The sequence below is a fragment of the Gigantopelta aegis genome, chromosome 5 (assembly GCF_016097555.1).
Source record: "Gigantopelta aegis isolate Gae_Host chromosome 5, Gae_host_genome, whole genome shotgun sequence".
NCBI classification, from domain to species: domain Eukaryota; kingdom Metazoa; phylum Mollusca; class Gastropoda; order Neomphalida; family Peltospiridae; genus Gigantopelta; species Gigantopelta aegis.
The window spans coordinates 32,585,553-32,605,578 of NC_054703.1; the positions used below are offsets into that span (position 1 = coordinate 32,585,553).

The window sequence follows — 20,026 nt, forward strand, 5'->3', positions numbered from 1 at the left end:
TGGGGGTGGGGTGGGGTGGGGGGGGGGGGTCTTTTCTGTTGAATTCTAATTTTAAATATTATGAAAGTGTGAGTACAATTTACAAGTTAATCTATATATTCTACGTTTAAATCTAGCCCTTTCATTTAAGGTTTTTTTTTGTTGTTGTTGTTGTTGTTGTTTATTAAATGTTGTTTAAGAAATGAACAGTCGAGATGGACTACGAACATGTGATAGTTATGAAAGCAATTTATTTTCAACAAACTGTCGTATGTCGAAAAGTCGGTGAGCGATTCTGGCCACGAACCTCAATGAACGGGTTACTATTATACGTTAAAATTTACATTGGCTATAAAGTAAACATTTTAGTTTTGATCGAATTTCTAAGGTACGACACACATAAAGCGTACTCTGTCGCTAACAATAGATGCGGGGTCAAACGTAGCCAGGCAAATATTGAGAATACAATACGATAGCTCTGTCGCTGACAAAAAAGCAGGTCTTGTTTGCTGTAGGTGGTGTTTAAATTAGACATTTTCCTCATCCGCTCACGCCGTCAAATCGACATACCATACACTCATCTGGTTACAACGAAATTTAATTTAGCTGACCTGAATTATTATATTTTTCGACGAAATAAATATGTCCCACCATTATTTGATATGAAAAAAAAAACGTTTTTGTTAGTAATAATTTCGTGAAATTGCTCTTGTTAGAAATGGTCACGTGATTCAGAGGAATGATGTAGTTCATTCTGCTGTTTCTCGTGGTAGAAATGTGTTTTGAACCAACCATGTTTTTTTCAAAATATTGCTTCCATTTGGTATAATCGGGGATGTAGATGGGTGAAGAGTCCATGATGGTATTAATCCAAAAAGGGGTACCGACGCAAGAGTAATGACACCTGAGTCTCCTCTTTCAGAAATGACGCGGGTGTGCCCACTCCTGCTCTGATATAGATTTCCACAGTGGGTGTCTCTTTCACGATAACAGGAATATTCCATAGCCTGTGAAATGCATACCTCGGTCCATCACGTAGATCCACACACCTCAGTAGAGGTACCTTGCTATCGCCAACAAGTGTGCTATCGCATATGTTACAAGTCACATCTACGTGGAAGTCAGTCATGTGTTGTAAATCAACTGTTCCTAAATTTAGTTCGGCTAGTGCAACCACCCAACGACCATCGAAGGTTAATCTCTGGTTCAATTTCACTTGGAAGTGATGGGGAGTATTGTCTGGAAAATAGTTTTTTTTAGAATCTGTACTTTTGAGAATAAGATATCTTTCCATTGTTACACGTTTTTCAATTCGCTTTCCTCGACATAAGAATCAAAAGAAGATGGCCAACCAAGCCAGCGCACGAGATAATACAGTTTCCCACCTCGTTTCTACTTCAGTATTGTTTCGACCTTCCACAACACGTCTTGATCTTTCTTGACTCTCTGCAGTTCACTTGTATAGAAACTACCTTCAATCAATTCGTCGTGAAAGTCTTTCACTCGATAAATAGGTATGCCCTGTCGGCGTATGCGCGAGACTATTTTAAACAATTCCTCGGTCCATCGAAGATCTAGTTCTTTAGTGAACGGTTTCCTGAGGTATGATATTCTAACCAGATCGTCCACGTTAAATACAAACTTTTGTAATGGTGTGTTTGCCTGTACTCGTGCTATAATAGGTTCTAAGTACAGATGGCGCCAAACTTTGATCTGGTTATCATGATTCACTTCCGCTGGAGCCCATTTACCTAAACTCGCATGAATGGTATGGTTGTAATTATAGATTAAGTCTTGCAACACCTCGAGATACCGCTTGGTGTTATTGTGTGTCATGAACCTCGTCAAAAGTGATTTGAGAGTTCTATCGAGTCTTTCAACGTAATTCGCTTTAATGTTCTCGTTTTGTGTTACAATTAATTTAATCTTCATCTTTTCGGCATAAGTTCTAAAAACACCTCTAAATTCACCACCTTTATCTACTCGTACCTTTTTGGGAACAAGTCCATCTTTTAACATGGATTTAAAACCTTCTAAGACCGTCTCTGGTTTTTTATTTCTTAAAGGAACAACCCATGCATATCTAGACAAAATATCATTAGCGACGAGCAGATAACGCATACCATCGTTCCATTTGCTGTAACGAGACACGTCGGCTAAATCTAAATCAAATTGTTCATCTACAGTGTTAACTCTCACTTTAAGACGACGAAATCGTTGTCTTACTGGTTTATGAAGACTATAGGCCTCGTGATCATTTAGAAAGTTTTTCACTTTGTCGAGTTTAAAGTTGGATAAACTTCGCCTCTTCAACGACTTTTGAAATTTAGAAGGACCATAAAATGATCCAGGCATACGAGGGTTAAAATAATACTGTTCTAAAGTTTTCCTATCATCTCCCTTCACTGACTGTTTCTCGTCAGTAGCCATAAGACAAATGGTGCCAAATAAAAAAATGTTTCCCAATAAATACAAAAAGAACAAACATGTTTAATTAATGATGATTTATTCAACATATATTATTTAAAGGTCTCATGCTGTAAAGCTCACACATCGACTGATACGAGTACACGATGTAATCGTGTAATTATAATAATTATGCTATAATGTCTTTCTGATACTGTCATTTTTCTGTCTGACCACACCGATCATATTAATATAGCCATAGTTTGGTGACCATTTCTCGTGTTCTTCCCAAGGGTTATCCATAACTTCCCAGCCTTTCAGAACGATGTTGCATTTGAAACAGTAACACGCATCTGCACAGTTAAGATACACCAGACCTGCATGAGCCATGTCTATGGGAGATTGTTTCATTTGTGGTGGCCAATCTGTAAATGATGACAAACGTTTTTCAAATAAAGTCCAATCTGAACAACTGCTAGTCCTGTAACCCACAGAATCGGTGCAAATATCAACCATGGTATCTTCTGTCACTGTTCTGTTTTTTTTTTTTTTGTGTTCGCGTGAAACGTCGAGCTTAGGTTGATAGACAAATGATGTGTGGAATGAAATTCTGGTTATTTAAAGGGTCAAGACCATAATACTAGCCAATCACCTTCGACTTTCTCATCAAACCATCTATTAAAATTATTTTATAACCAGTCTGCCAGGACATAGTTATGCATAGTAACAGTCATCTTTTTACAAAGATAAAAAAGACGCTCCATTTGTATGTATTTCAAAACTTGAGATTTCAAAGCGTTCAACCATTTATCTGTCTTAAAATGTGTATTTAAATAGTCTCGGTATTGATAAGACAACAGTACACTGCTAGATACACGGTCTTTTGTGTAGGGATCATCACGTACAAGTTTGAGCCATTTGTGAATGACGCCCAGTTCGTCTAATTCGGTCCAAGCCATGTTATAGTACTGCTCAATTTTTTTCAGTGGCAGTTTTATCACAACAGACGTGAATGACTTCCTCCTCAAGCATACACCCGAAACAGAGCTCTGTAGACAATATCTTGATAATTTTGGCCAGATTCATGCTATAGCACAGTGTCAGCAGAGATTCGATGTAATGTTTCATGTCGACAGAGTCCACCTCGTCTACGTGACACATTGGCAACATTTTCTTCACGATCACTCGCTTGGTCTGTTCCGAATCGTCTTGATAACTACTCTTAGCATTCTGAACACATTGATGTCGGTCTTGAAACCACATTCGCGATTCCCTCACAGTATTCTCCGATAGATGATCGGGGGATTTTTGAACGTATTTCCAAGCATAAAAACACTGCTTCTTCATAATGATAGCCACGATTAATGACAATGCCAAGTCGACAGTGGGTTTTATAGTATAAGATGACATCATACTTATAATTATAACGATACTGATTGGATGAATTTAAATTGTTGAATTTATATATATATATATATATATATATATATATATATATATATATATATATATATATATATATATATATATATATATATATATATATTAATGTCACTCACGTACAAATTTGATAGGAACTTACATCGCTGTAAAATTTTCAATTGAAATTTACTATGACAAGACGAAATTGAAAAATAATTCACGAAACAGTGTTATCGCCATATTAAAAACGAGGCGCAATTTAAAAAAAAAAAATTATTACTAACAAAAAACTTTTTTTTTTCATATCAAATAATGGTGGGACATATTTATTTCGTCGAAAAATATAATAATTCAGGTCAGCTAAATTAAATTTCGTTGTAACCAGACTAGTGTATGGTATGTCGATTTGACGGCGTGAGCGGATGAGGAAAATGTCTAATTTAAACACCACCTACAACAAACAAGACCTGCTTTTTTGTCAGCGACAGAGCTATCGTATTGTATTCTCAATATTTGCCTGGCTACGTTTGACCCCGCATCTATTGTTAGCGACAGAGTACGCTTTATGTGTGTCGTACCTTAGAAATTCGATCAAAACTAAAATGTTTACTTTATAGCCAGTGTAAATTTTAACGTATAATAGTAACCCGTTCATTGAGGTTCGTGGCCAGAATCGCTCACCGACTTTTCGACATACGACAGTTTGTTGAAAATAAATTGCTTTCATAACTATCACATGTTCGTAGTCCATCTCGACTGTTCATTTCTTAAACAACATTTAATAAAAACAACAACAACAACAACAAAAAAAACCTTAAATGAAAGGGCCCCACCCCACCCCACCCCCATTATGGTAGGACAAAAGGAAATGTCACTACGTACAACTGGTTTCAAGAACCTATACATTTGTACTAAATAACTATTTAACAAAAGCCGTACTTTCAATAAAGACATTTGTATTCATTAAAACATGCACTTGTTCCTATTGAAAAAAAACTAAGTCATCCAATCATTATTCGCTAAACGCCACCTGTCAATCAATAAGTCACCTGATATACCTCGACCATACCTGCTGTCAATCATAACTGTCAATCAAATGACGTCATGCATCATTAACCTACATCTGTCAATCAAATGACGTCATGCATAATTAACCTACATCTGTCAATCATATGACCACGTGATATATTAGACCACGCCTCCTGTCAATCAATAGGCCACGCCTACAGCACCGTCTGCCGACGGTGCGAATACTTCTTAATTTCCCTCTACTCATGCAATTAACATTTAATTGACTAAATGTTAAAGAACAGTGAGTAGGCATACGTGCAGGGAAATTTGTAATGGGATCAAAGTCTGTGTATCGGACTCAATCGAGAGTGCCAAACGCCGGAATTTCTGAAAATTATGAAAATTAAATGTCCAGAAATGCAATGTCCTGCATTCTACAAGTACAATTCATCCTGAAACATCTCTTTAGTACACTCGTCCGTCATGACCGCCCCCCCCCCCCCCAAAAAAAAAAGAAGAACCCCCACCACCCCGCGACATTAATGTCATGCACTGTGAAATCATTAACTCAAAGTAGCATATTTTCGATGATCATTCTAAAGTAAAGTGTTAATTTTATTTTTTTTAAATCATAAACTCATTTCCAATTTTCCTTCATTCCGATAGCATTTGGGGTTTTTTACAATCACAAATTAAACGAAATAAACATATTTAGTAATACAGGGCTTACAAGTGTTTTGTATGGTGTGAAATTGTTTGCCACGTACAGACTAATTTTGATTTCAACAGCTTACGTTTTGGGACGAGTTAATTGTTTTGTGGGCAAGTATAATTTGAGAGTTTCTTATCCGGCGTGCAATTCAAAATTTTAGGATATGGCCAGCCCTGTATATACCTCTCGAAAAATGAAGATATGGAACCACCGTATGGAACAAAAAATAATAATAATTAAACAAAAATAATAATAATAAATTTATTGATAACAAAAAGAGTGTCATTTAAGGTTTTTTTATAATGAGGTTCGGGTGCGCCATATTGTGGAGAACAGGTTGGAATTTAATCATCGATCTTCGATTATAATCACCAACCGATCAACTATGATATGCAACTATGAGCTCGCTCATAGGGCCGTGACATGCGAATTGTCTTGATATGAAAGAAAGCACTTTGATCTAGTCACTACGTGGTGGCAAAAGGGCGTCTTTCGTGCATTAATTCATGTTGTTGTTTTATTCAATTAAATTGTTGTCTAACATGATTTGATAAATATCTTCTCAAGCAAGATTTGTTTTCACAATTGTTTATTTAAATCAGTTATCATTGATAGGAAAAGAGAAATCACCAAAAACATTTTTAAAACGAAAAGAAAAAAATTAATAAAATGTGTTGGTAAATAGTAAAAAGTAATGTTATGCACATTATTTTATTTTTATTCATTTAATTATTTATTTAGTTAGGGGCAGGACGTAGCCCAGTGGTAAAGCGCTTGCTTGATGCGTTGTCGGTCTAGGATCGATCCCCGTCGGTGGGCCCATTGGGCTATTTCTCATTCCAGCCAGCGCACCACTATTGGTATATTAAAGTTTGTTTAATTTAATATTATTTTCGTTGTTTTACACATCCTCCATCCTCCACATTATAATGTATTTCTCCTTTTATTAATCAAAGTTTATAAATAGAAAATAAGCATTATATAAAAAAAAGTGTTTTAGGTAATTTGATGTAAAATTAATTTTATATACCTGATTCCATTTTTAATGTTTCATTTAATATCATATTTTTATGTACTTTTAAAAGCAAACACCAACTCCAACATATTTAGTTTTGCAGGAATAATTAAAGATAACATTTACCCCACACAATCAATTATGCATTTTTAGAGTTAAACTGATACATTTTTAATTTACCTATGCCACAGAAACAGACACACACATTTATTTTCTTTCATGTTAATGATTAGTAGTCTTGACGCAGACACCATCAGCCTGAAGCTGGATCACGTGAAACTGTGTCACCAACGCCAGTGTGCTCCTGTCAGAGTGAAGGTGGATGACGCGACACCTGTTCCACAAACGCCAGTGTTTGCCCTTCTTAGTTTCTCTTTTATTCATTCACTTGTGATTTTCTATTTCAGAGCTAGATGTAATGTATACATACTAGTATTACAGCTTTGGATGTAAGTCAGATACCTACTGTGCACAAAATGCAGTCGAGTCTGGAAAACGTCACCTGATGACCTGCATTTGGAAACCAATATGTCACTCAGGGATAAATCACGTTTCCAATGTGAAGTCTGCTCAAGACATTGTAAAGGCAATTCTCTTCTAGAAATACACATGCGTGTTCATACTGGTGAAAGGCCTTTTAGGTGTGGAATGTGTTCAAAGGATTTTTCGACCAAGAGTAACATTAAAACGCACATGAAGATCCACAGTGGACAAATCAAATTCAAATCTGTGGTGTGTTCCAAAGGATTTTCCTCGAGCTCTTACTTACAACAACATATGATGATTCATACTGACGAAGAGTCTAGTTTCAAATGTGAAGTGTGCACAAAATGTTTTATGCACAGGTCCGGCTTAAAACAGCATATGTTGATTCATTCTGGTCAGAAAGCTTTCAAATGTGAAATATGCACAAAATGTTTTACACACAGTTCTGGCTTAAAACAGCATATGATGATTCATACTGGTGAGAAAGCTTTCAAATGTGAAGTGTGCACAAAATGTTTTACGCACAGTTCTGGCTTAAAACAGCATATGGTGATTCACACTGGTGAGAAACCTTTCAAATGTGAAGTGTGCAAAAAATGTTTTACACAGAGTTCTGGCTTGAAACAGCATATGTTGATTCACACTGGCGAGACACCTTTCAAATGTGAAGTGTGCACAAAATGTTTTTCACTGAGTTCTCGCTTGAAACAGCATATGGTGATTCACACTGGCGAGACACCTTTTAAATGTGAAGTGTGCACAAAATGTTTTTCACTGAGTTCTCGCTTGAAACAGCATATGGTGATTCACACTGGCGAGAAACCTTTCAAATGTGAAGTGTGCACAAAATGTTATATGAGTAGTTACTATTTGAAAAAACATATGTTGAATCATACTTTTGGGAACCTGTTCAAATGTAAAGTATGCACAAAAAGTTTTATGCACAGTTCTGGCTTAAAACAGCATATGTTGATTCATGCTGGTGAGAAACCTTTCAAATGTGAAATGAGCACAAAATGTTTTCCGCAGAGTCCCAGATTGAAACAGTATATGTTGATTCATACTGGTGAGAAAGCTTTCAAATGTGAAGTGTGCACAAAATGTTTTACGCACAGTTCTTGCTTAAAACAGCATATGGTGATTCATACTGGTGAGAAACCTTTCAAATGTGAAGTGTGCAAAAAATGTTTTACACAGAGTTCAGGCTTGAAACAGCATATGTTGATTCATACTGGTGAGAAACCTTTCAAATGTGAAGTGTGCACAAAATCTTTTACGAGTAGTTACTATTTGAAAAAGCATAGGTTGAATCATACTTTTGGGAACCTGTTCAAATGTGAAGTGTGCACAAAATGTTTTACACAGAGTTCTGGCTTGAAACAGCATATGCTGGTTCATACCGGCGAGAAACCTTTCAAATGTGAAGTGTGCACAAAATGTTTTACACAGACGTCCAACTTGAAACAGCATATGTTGATTCATACTGGCGAGAAACCATTCAAATGTGAAATGTGCACAAAATGTTTTATGCATAATTCAAAATTGAAACACCATATGTTGATTCATTCTGGTGAGCAACATTTCAAACGTTAACTGTGTAAAATGTTTTATGCAGGTTTCACTTGAAACAACATATGTTGGTTGATATTGGTGCAGAAACTTTGAAATGTGTAGTATGCACAAAATGTTTTACATAGACTTACAATTTGAAACAACGTGTGGTTTTATACTGGCTAGAAATCTTTCAAATGTGAAGTGAGCACAAAATGTTTAACAAGGAGTTGCCACCTGGAACAACTTATGTTTGTCGATAATGCCGAGAAACGTATAATTCCAGTTTAAAACAACATGAACTATGCGAGAAATATTTTATGTAGTTTTCACTGGAAGGAACATAGTTCGTATATTTGAAACACCGTGTGTTAATTCATACTAGTGAGGACGCTTTGAAGGGTGTGGTATGCACACACTGTTTTAGACAGAGTTACAATTTGAAACAACATGTGTGGTTTTATACTGGCGAGAAACCTTTCAAATATGAAGTGTGCACAAAATGTTTTACATAAAGTTCCACCTGGAAACAGTGTATGTTGATTCATACTGTTGAGAAACATTTCAAATGTGAAGTGTGCAAATAATATGTTTTATACAGTTACAACTTGAAACAACATACGTTGATCTATATTGGCGACAAAGCTTTCAAATGTGAAATGTGCACATATTTCTGGCATGTTTTGCACTTGAAAAAACTAAATGTTGGTTCATTATGGCGAGAAACCTTTCAAAATTGAAGTGTGCACAAAATGTTATGTACAGAGTTCCAGCTTGAAACAGCATATCAGTCCTTGTCTTTTAAGGTGCGCGATTGCGATCGCGCTCGGATATTGCAGATAATTTCAATTTGGCAAGTGTTTAAAATAACGCACATTACATTTAACAAACAGCACGTAAAATAATGCTGTATATTGATTGCCACTATTTACCTTATGTAGCTGATAGAAAGACCTGTTTAATAATACCAGAAAACGAAATGTGACGGGAATGGTAGCGGCAGCGTCCATGTAAACCTTTAATATATCACTGGTACTTAACTTTGCTGTACACAATGGAAAACACTGGTTTAATAGACATCTTGAAAGACATACCAATCCGATCAAAACTCCTTTGCCTATTTAAGTTATTATTAATTAGAAACAGTCTACTTTTGTATGGTAATAGACCACAACGACTGATAAGGCCAACTCATTTATACCAGTGTTCGAGATTAACAGTATCCTGATATCCCGGGGATAGCAGAATTTAATTTGGGATACCAGACTTCAAGAACCCAGTACCCCGCCGGGATACCATATAATGTTGTTTTGTAATTTTTATTTTTCGTTGAAACAATAATGTCATCATTTACCGGCGAAGTTAAGTAACAGTTGTTTTAAGCTCGTACCTAATGATATGCCATAACAATATTTCCTCACTGAAATACACGCAAAAGGAAAGTAGCCATTATAAAATGTTTTCAACCAATACAGCATTTTTCTATTTATTAAAATTAAAATTGGTTTGCTTGATATTTGAATATCAGGTAACCATATCCAAAAGTGGGATACTAAATTCTCAAGTGGGATACCAGATTTTAAAAAGTTGGTATCCAACTGGGATAATGCACAAAATGTTCAATCTCGAACACTGATTTATACTGTTCATATAGTTATGAAAAAAGGGAATTGAATTACATAGTGGCTTCTGTAGCCTACACAAATGAACTTGTTACAGAAATCAGCGAAGTCGGTAAAAGTGTCTCGATTAGTTCATAACTGTTTACAAAGCTTACGTGAGGTCAATAAAATGGCAATCATGTAACTTTCTTCTTTTTTAAAAAGAGAAATGAAATGTAGACATTGACAATTCAAAAGTAGATGGAATAATAAAAAAAAGGAAAAGATATAATAACAGGTATGTAGGAATAGGCGTAGGTATCGTTACAAAACTTCTTCTTTTTTTATCTTTAAAAACAATTCAAATAAAACTTCATTTAAATATTTGTATCTCAGCCAGAGGTTAACGAATGTACATCTGTTGTTTATATATGTATATATGTAAAAAATATTGTAACAGTAAACAATGATCATAACCAACTATTTAATATGTGTTTGTTTTAATACGTTTATTAGAAAGTCACAGAGCATGTGACTGGAAAATGATTTGATGTGCAGTTCTGGCATATTGACCAATCAGAGCTGTCGGGGTCAGATTATTTTTACTCTTGGAACTCTGGCTGCACGCACACGCTGGTCTACTTGACAACTTGTTTCGCATTTATGATGGTGTCTAAAATGAAGTTGTTTGGGTTTCGGTGGGGGTGGGAGGGGGGAGGGGCGTCTAGATTATCTTTATTGTGGCATCCCACGTTTGGAATAAAATCCTTTGTAATGACAGATTTTGTCGTAGTTTGTATATTGTTTTATCAACAACATTGGGGCTGTTCTAGATCAATAAGGTAACGCTGACTTGACATAGATGTCATTAATTAATTCATTTCAACTTATTTTCGTGCTTATATCCAATTAAGCTTCAAGCACGCTGTCCTTGGCACACACCTCAGCTATCTGGTCTGTCAGTCCAGGACAGTGGTTTAGTTGTTAGTTGGTTAGTGGTTAGTGAGAGAGAAGAGGGTGTAGTGGCCTTACACCTACCCATTGAGCCATTAAGAACTCGCTCTGGGTTGGAGCCGGTACCGGGCTGCGAACCCTGTACCTACCAGCCTGTAGTCCGATGGATGTCAGAGCCGTTCGTAACTGGTAGTGATAGGTCAAGTGACTTGTTACATAATGTTCAGGGAGGAAGACTGGTTGCGTAATTTTTTAATTAAAAATATCATGTGAATGTCAATGCTCCAACCAGCACTATCAGTTGAACTAATTGTAGGCCTACGTTTAACGAGTTATTTAAAAATAATGACAATATGACAGATCTAATTCAGTCGGTAGTGCACACCTGAGATGCTTGGGTCGTAGTTCTAATTGATCCACCTCCTCAAAGCCAGTGAGATTTGCATCAAACTGTCTAACAATGAAAATGTATCTATAATTATGTGTATTAAATTATCTGAATAGTACATAGTAACTTGTCTGCATCAGTGTATGTCATAATTATATTTCTATAGAACCGCTCCTGAAATTTAATAACTCAATTCCTGAAAGGGAAAAGAGTCGGTCTACACCAATGAACCAAAGAAAAGAAAATTAGAATAAAATATTATTGGTTTATCGGTTACTTTTTGCAGCATGTGTCTCCACATTTACATGTACCAATTGCTTCATATATATATATATATATATATATTTTTTTTTTTTTTTTTTTTTTTTTTTTTTTTTTTTTATTGTTCCAGAAGAAATACGTAGTCTTAGGGTTGCTTCATAAATTAATAATGCTTGGTTTTCACTCGCCTTAGCATTTTGGTGAGTGCGATGTTTTACTCGCCTGGGCATTTTGAGGTGTGCGATTTTTCACTCGCCATATTTTTTCAAAAGCCAAGGACTGGCATATTTTGATTCATATTGATGAGGCAAATTCCAAATGTGAAGTGTGCACAAAATATTTCACACAGTTAAAATTTCAAACAACATATTGTCATGGCTATCCAGCAACTTTCTTAACTGTGTGCCGTGACCTTACCTTTTCTCAAGTCATTTTAATATTGGACAAAACAGAATATTTATTGTTAAATTTAGTAGTAATTATTTGCATATTTGCCTGGAACTATGTCGTTTATTATAGTTGTTGTTTACTGAACTTCTTAGTAGTGCAGTTTGTCGTGTCGCGCACTACAGACAAAACCGAACTGTGTTAACTATTGTTATTAGTGATAGTTTAGTTACATAATGCGGGTTACATTTAGTTGCATTCTATAAAAAATGTGTTTAAAGTTTATGAAACTATGTTTAGAAATATTACGATCGTTAAATGTGGTCATTTAATGTTCGAAGTCCGTGTTTCGGCCTTGTGGCCATCTACTTTATTTAATTCCCAGATTCCCGTGCATACAAAAGCTATAACGTAATGTTGACATTAATATTATTGATGTAAATATTTCCATAATTGTAAAGTTTGTGTACTTACTACTTACACAGTGAGAACATCAAAAGGGATTATAAATGAACCTGGCATATATTTCCGTTCATTCACTGTTTTAACATAGGTGCTGGTAGTGACCTTGCCCTTCATTAAACTTGTAGAAAGAAATGTGTGTATTAATTTCTGATGAGGATTTTGTGACTGATTAAAAATAATTAGTACAAGTAATTCAGCTCTTATTTATTTATATTATTTATTTATTCATGCTGTTACTGGTTGCAATTTTTAAAGGGACATTCCTGAGTTTGCTGCATTGTAAGATGTTTCCGACTAATAAACTATTGCTACGATAAATCTTACATATTAAATATATTTTCTTGTTTAGAATATCAGTGTCTGTATATTCTATGTGTTACAGGTCGTCTTAATATTTGTAAGAAGCCCAAACTTGATTTTGTCTTCAAAAAATATATTTGAGGAAATAAAACGAAATTTAGCCCAGTACAAATATTAGAACAATCAGAAACATGCTTAATATACAGCCACTAATATTTTATGCAGAAAAATATATTTGATATTTAATTATAATCGTTAAAAAGTCTCTGTTAGTTAATAACATCTTAAACATTGCAGCAAACTGAGGAATGTCTTTTTAAGGACTATTCCTTAAAAATATATATTAACTTGTAACTTATGTTGGTATTATAATTTAATAGGCTCCTCGCTAAGACTACATGTCAGAATTACCAATAATTGATATCTAGCAGCCGATGATAAATAAATCAGTGTGCTCTAGTGGTGTCATTAAACAAAGCAAACTTTTTAGTTTTGTTAGAGCGCAAGAGTGCTTACATACTACCGTTTACGGTCTTGTAGATAAAAAAAAAAACCTGCTTCATGATACCATAATTATGTATTATTTTAGTGTTACTGTTCTAATTTAACAATATTACTATGACTTATTTGTAAAAGAAAAAGTTGATTTGTATTGTTTATAAGCCCTTAAAATGTGACTGAAGCAGCATATGACTTCCCTTTTTAATTCGGCGGACCGATAAAAAATGCGCGAAATTTCCTTCATTCAAATTGCGGACCTTTTTCCCTTTGACACTAATCCTACGGGACATTCCAAATTCCATAGCACAACCTTCATTGGATATAGGCACGTTAATACAGTTCCACATTCTTGACTTTAAGAGAGCCAGACGAACAGTTATAAGGCCCATTACCGTTATAACTGTCCAGATGTCCTTCTAGCCCTCTTACCGTTACAGTACTCGGGCTAACAACTGGCTAGCCGGAATACTCCACTGTTCGAGAGGTAGACGGATATGTGTAGGCCTATCTGTATAGTCCTTTCCAATAAGGTTCTTACCTCCCTTGATGAATTATGTCCCTTGACCGATTAGTTAAATACCGAACTTCCGGAGAGCAAACATTCTCTTTGTTCAAAACAATGGCGTGTAACAAAGCGAAACCGAGTGATTCTATTGATCTTGAAAAGTTAAGTGTGCGTAGCCTGAAGGTTTATTTAAGAGACAGGGGTGCTCATGTGTCAGGTACACGACCCGAGCTTGTGAAAAGGGCGAAGGGTGTTCAAGTAATGAAATTTAAACCGTTGCAGGAATTGAAAGCGAACGATTTGGAAAATACCGAGCATCGAAAAGTCCAGAAATTTACCACTGTATTTAACGAAAATTTGCCTGAACCTTGGACATTAAATGACAATTGGGAAAGTGACATTGAAAAAATTCCTTTCATGAGAACTGGTGATTTATATAACTATTTGGTTTTAAATAGAAATCGAACTTTTGATTCGAACTCGACGAATGCTAAACGCCAGTTACGAGCCAAAGTATTTTATGAAGACAAACATGTCCATGCCATAATGTACCACAACATCACTGTTAAATGTACACACTGTTATGTAAAATGTAAAGTTATTCCCAGCCTGCCAACTGGAACAGTAAAACAGAAACCGGATTACGACGTATGGGTGTCATTATCCAAAGTGTCTGGGAATGTACATGCTGCTGGATGTACCTGCAGTGCAGGGTAAGTTTTGCCAATTAAATAATATTAATAATACGAAAAAAATCCAGTTTGTTAAAAAAAAAATTAATTATTACTGTAGTAACAATTTACCATGAATATCAAAGTTGAACTGTTTATAATTAATATAAATTATGTATTCTATCTGGAAGTAAATAAAAAAAGTTTCATATTCTATCTGAACGTAATGTACCTATTGGATTAATTATTGTGATGTGCCCATCATCGTTTAAAATTAATATCAGTATTTTAATCCACATGTATTGTATGTTTTTATTAATTCCAGAATGAAATTTGTTTCACATATTTTTATCATATTCAATGGGTCTTTCAAAAATAGATTGGTTATAATTGTTGTTTCATTCGGCATATTAAACATAATGTAATATTTTAAAAATTAAATGTGGGTTTTTTTTAGGGAAGGCGAATCATGCAACCATATTGCAGCGTTGTTGTATGCTCTTGTGGACATCAGCACAAAGAAGAAAGATGGACTGCAATCTTCTACTTCCACCACCTGCAAATGGATACAGCCCCGGAAGAGACATCTGAGTCCACAAAAATCTCAGGATTTAGTTTTTAAAAAACACAAATTTGACCCTAGTAGCAGAACACAAACAGTTTCTAACAAAAGACAGAACAACACCAGCAACATTCAACCAATGGATGCATCCAGTTTGTGCCAGAAATTGAAACAATGTGCTCCTCATGCAGCAATTTTATTGTGTGACACCAGTTCGTTAAATGAAATTGAAATCACACCAGAATCTGATGTACCTGTGTTACACAACATAAACTTTATGTATGGTGATAATGTTAATCTAATGAACAAAGAATGTACAACATATTTTGAAGACTATTTCTATTCACTAAAGTGTTCTGAAGCAGACTGCCATATAATTGAAGAAAATACCAAACGACAATCCAAAAGCTATCAGTGGAAGGTTGCTCGTGTTGGCCGATTGACCAGTTCTAATTTTGGCACCATATATAAACTTAAAGACACCACACCTCCAGACAACACATTAAAAACACTTCTTAATTATACTGAATTTCAAGTAGCAAGTGTTAGGTGGGGGTCTTCACATGAAGCTGCTGCCAGACGTGTGTATTCGAAGAGTATACAGAAAATTCACCCAGCTATGAAAATTATGCAGTGTGGTTTAATTGTTAATTCTCTTTACCCCCACTTGGGAAGCAGCCCAGATGCTCTTCTGAACTGTACACATTGTGAACAAAATGATGGAGTTCTTGAAATTAAATGCCCATACAAGTACCGTTTTATGTTGCCATCAGAAGCAGCCAAAGACAAAGCATTCTGTTGTGAATTAGTTAAAAATAAAGTCCAGTTGAAAAAGAACCATGTTTATTATTTTCAAATACTTGGACAACTGGCAATTACGAACAGGAAATGGTGTGATTTTTTCATTTGGACTTTGAAAGGACACTCAGTTGAGAGGATTCACTTTGATAAAAATGCTTGGGAAAATCTGTTGTCAAAATTAAACAAATTTTATAAATCTGCTGTCATTCCAGAGCTTTTCTCAGAAAGAGTTAAGCGTGGATTAACTCTGTTCAAGTAAACATGACTAACATTTGCTGAAACTATTTCTCTTAATTTGTGTAGTTTCAAACATGAATAATTTTCATTATCTTTTAATATTGTTTTAATGTTGAAAGAACATATATGTTGTCTGATATTCATTTATGTTAAGTTACAGTGGATGTTAATAACGTCATGTGTATATTTCTAAATAGAATACATAAATATAAAATCACATTTAACATTGAATGTATTAATTAGTAGTACATCTCTTGTAAAAAAAATTCACGTAGGTGTTTGTGTTCAGGGCTGAAATTAATATTAACAAATAATTTGCAGCTACATATGGGTCTGAGAAACATTTCCCAATTTGTAACTTTTATCAACTGCATTTGTTTTTAAGACAAATCAATTATTTAAAACAGTTTAAACAGTATTTTGAGAAAAGCTTCTTACAAAATAAATAAAATGCAGCATATAAGTTGGAAGTTTATTATTTAAACCTCGAAACACATTCATCATCTCAGTATACTAAAGTTTATTTAGTGATAGATCACTAAACAATGGTCGGCTGGTTCTATAGTTCACAACTGTAGATAAAAAGAACCAGTCAAAGCAATTAATCAATCAAAAGATTGGTGTTTCCGATTAACTACGGACGTTTACGGAGATTACCGAGTGTATCGGTACAGGAGGGGTGTATCCTAATATGTATTATTTAGCTTTTGAATCATAACATATAGGTATACTGATAATACTGCGCATCACTAGTAATTACATGTATGAACTTTTTTTAATTTACAAACTAGTGCGTACATGAATGCTAAATGATGAAGCATGTCCACATGTAATAGATTTTTAAAAATGTTATCAATGTTAATCAGTCATCTTCATCATGAACAAGTGGGGGCAACAAATTGGATAAACCAACACAAATCTTCCATATTTTAGTAGCTTGGTGTGCTAAAGTAATTGGTATAACACCTTGTAAAATTCTGAAATTTTTGACACGTTCCATGGCTCGTTCAACATCTATTCGAAGATTAGCAATCCTTCTTGTTTCCTCAACTTGTCTTCTTGTGAAACGTTGGTATTTTAAGGGTGGAATAATTAACCTAATTCCTCTTGGAATTGTTAAATCTGAGATAAGGAAACCTTTGTCAGCCATTATGGAATCGCCTCTTTGGCAAAGGTCCAGTATGCCACAATTTAGTGTCAGTTGTTTGTCACTAATACTTCCTGCCCACAGGTCAGAAGCAAATGTTATTACACCTGATGGGCTTATTCCCAAAAGAGCTTTGTAAGTCATGTGTGATTTATAATGTGAAAACATTAAACTTTTATTTTTTAATGACTGAGGATTTTCTGTAAAAATTTCTGTGCAATCAATTATAATTCGACAGTTAGGATATTTTTTTTTGAATTTGTTAGGCATTGTTTTCTGTACAATATCTTTTGATGGAAATGGTGTTAAAGATGATAACTTCACACTTAAATAAGAAATCCAATGAATGGTAATGTTACTGCAGGTAGATGTAGAAATATGAAACCTCTGTGCAATATCTTCTAATAGAAGCCCCAGTCTAACACGAAGCAGCACAAGAAAAAACTCATCAATCAGTCTTAGCATCCTAGGTCGACCTGGAATATTTCCACTGCCAGCTCTGTGAGTGAATGTTTCTGCATCAGGCAGTTCACTAAACAAAACTTTGAATGTAGCAGCATTTGGTAGTCCAGTGTAAAACATACATTTGTCATCAGAATCCATAATGTCTTCAATAACGAGATCAGGTCTTACTGCTTGTATTCCTACAGATTTCATATCTTTCCTCATTATACCACTTTTTGCTAATTCAGTGATATCCACAAGAGGAATGGAACAGGTTTGTGTACAAACTGACGTCATTTCAGGAATACATGGTGTCTGAGTTGAACAATCGTGTGTAGACAATGTATGTGTCTGTTCGTTCTTATTTAAGTTCTGACAAAAATTATCAATATTTGAGTAAACCGGTCCACAGTAGTCATGAAGCATAACAGATGCGTATTCATTTGATAATTCGGAGACAAATGTGACATTGGTGATATCCTCTGAAATCTGCAACTCAAACTGGTCAGATGTTGTATTCACCTCTGGCACATCGCCATATTCCACCTGAAATAGATATATATTATGTCACAAGTAAATAATGTATGCAGTTAACCCTTTTAAAGACAAATAAAGTAAAGTTTGTTTTATTTAACGACGCCACTAGAGCACATTGATTGTTTTCATCATTGGCTATTGGACGTCAAACATATGGTCATTCTGACAGTTTGTTTTAGAGAAACCCGCTGCTGCCACATAGGCTACTCTTTTTGATAAGCAGCAAGGGGTCTTTTATATGCACTTTCCCAGACAGGACAGCACATACCACGACCTTTAATGAACCAGTTGGACCACTGGTTCTTTTAAAGACAAATTAAATATCACGGTTTAGGAGCTTAGTCATTTGAGACCGAGTTATATCATATTATTACCATAATACACACATTTACAAATACATACACACGTTGATGTTTTATGCACAGCTTAACACTTTTAGCAATGAAAATGTTTGATAATGTTTCAATTTGGTTACTGTTTGACCAGTCTACCCACATTTCAAAATTTTATTTAAATGCAATGTACACTATATAAATATTTGTTTCAGCCTAGAAGTAGTAATAAAAACAAATCTGTGTGAAAATGTATTTCGTTTTATTTTATTTTTAATTTATAGGTCTATGATGCAGGCCTAATTTACAATATTTTTCTTGGAAATTTATTTTTGTTAAAAATTAACGAAATAAATTCACAAGTGAAATAAAACCAAAAACTTACTGTATTTGTTGCAAAGGTCTTGACTCTCCCATCATCCAGTATGAATACCGAAGGTACGTTGCCTTTCACGTAGTCACCTTTAAAATGAGCAGAACATAGACGATCGTATCTCTCATTCAGTTTAAAATTCTGACTAATAACTTTGATACGTTTCAACCAGGCCGCTCTCACAACTACGTTCGAGGGAAATCGGTGTAATGTTATATTTTTACAGTCTACAAGTTTCCCCCTGTAATTTTTGCACACACAACAATAATGCCGATTCACAGATTTTGACTTTGATATTTTTTCGTCCATCGTTTAACACGCTTCACCGTTCACAGCAGTGCACTTTTCCTCTCCGGAAGTGAAAGTCGTTAGATCGTACGACTTTACGGTGTTTTTATAAACACGAGAGCACTAAAGGGAGATAATTATTGTCATTGCGTAATACCTTATTGGAAAGGACTATAGCGAGAACACGGTAGACGGATGTGTGTATCTGTATAGCGAGAACACGGAGTGGCCGTCTACCACACGGTAGACGGATGTGTGTATCTGTATAGCGAGAACACGGGGTGGCCGTCTACCACACGGTAGACGGATATGTGTATCTGTATAGCGAGAACACGGGGTGGCTGTCTACCACACGGTAAGGAGGAAGGAAGGGTTGTTCAACGTGCACACTCAGAACAAGCTGTCGTAGCGCACGCCTGTCTTGGGCACAGACACCGACCACAACCGGTGTCTCTGTCCAGGACAGGAAAGGTGGGGGGGGGGGGTAGGGTAGGAGGAAGGACCGCCTGCGCTGGCCGGTTTAAGGGAGCACACACGGTAGGCAAAGATTGGGGTTCTAATAGGACACTAATCCAATTACTACAGAACACGCGCTACCTTTTGATCACCTGACACCAAACTTTGCTGTGTTTGTGTGTGTGTGTGTGTGTGTGCTGGTGTCTGTGTGTTTGTTTGTGTCTGTCTGTGTGT

At 35.4% G+C, this 20,026-nt stretch overlaps 4 protein-coding genes across 4 annotated transcripts; 2 read left to right on the forward strand and 2 right to left on the reverse strand.

Moving 5' to 3' along the window:
- Positions 1-1,371: 1,371 nt before the first annotated feature.
- LOC121373103 lies at positions 1,372-2,409 on the reverse strand. The gene has a single exon (XM_041499551.1). The coding sequence runs from the start codon at positions 2,407-2,409 to the stop codon at positions 1,372-1,374; it is 1,038 nt and encodes a 345-aa protein (XP_041355485.1).
- A 4,555-nt stretch (positions 2,410-6,964) lies between these two features.
- Positions 6,965-10,836, forward strand: LOC121373636 (zinc finger protein 99-like). Its single transcript, XM_041500335.1, has one exon. The coding sequence runs from the start codon at positions 7,074-7,076 to the stop codon at positions 8,622-8,624; it is 1,551 nt and encodes a 516-aa protein (XP_041356269.1). The 5' UTR covers positions 6,965-7,073; the 3' UTR covers positions 8,625-10,836.
- A 3,156-nt stretch (positions 10,837-13,992) lies between these two features.
- LOC121373634 lies at positions 13,993-17,551 on the forward strand. The gene is made up of 2 exons (XM_041500332.1): positions 13,993-14,657; positions 15,073-17,551. Exons 1-2 carry the CDS (start codon positions 13,993-13,995, stop codon positions 16,235-16,237), a joined length of 1,830 nt encoding a protein of 609 aa, XP_041356266.1. The 3' UTR covers positions 16,238-17,551.
- Positions 17,078-19,385, reverse strand: LOC121373635. Its single transcript, XM_041500333.1, has 2 exons — positions 19,061-19,385; positions 17,078-18,352 (listed from the first exon to the last, which is right to left on the reverse strand). The coding sequence occupies exons 1-2, from the start codon at positions 19,355-19,357 to the stop codon at positions 17,078-17,080; spliced, it is 1,572 nt and encodes a 523-aa protein (XP_041356267.1). The 5' UTR covers positions 19,358-19,385.
- Positions 19,386-20,026: the final 641 nt, after the last annotated feature.

Coding starts and splice junctions, on each gene's coding strand:
- LOC121373103 (XM_041499551.1), bottom strand. CDS start 2,409: ATGGCTACTGACGAGAAACAGTCAGTGAAGGGAGATGATAGGAAAACT.
- LOC121373636 (XM_041500335.1), top strand. CDS start 7,074: ATGTCACTCAGGGATAAATCACGTTTCCAATGTGAAGTCTGCTCAAGA.
- LOC121373634 (XM_041500332.1), top strand. CDS start 13,993: ATGTCCCTTGACCGATTAGTTAAATACCGAACTTCCGGAGAGCAAACA. Junction 14,658..15,072: donor GGATGTACCTGCAGTGCAGG/GTAAGTTTTGCC, acceptor GGTTTTTTTTAG/GGAAGGCGAATCATGCAACC.
- LOC121373635 (XM_041500333.1), bottom strand. CDS start 19,357: ATGGACGAAAAAATATCAAAGTCAAAATCTGTGAATCGGCATTATTGT. Junction 18,353..19,060: donor AGACCTTTGCAACAAATACA/GTAAGTTTTTGG, acceptor TATCTATTTCAG/GTGGAATATGGCGATGTGCC.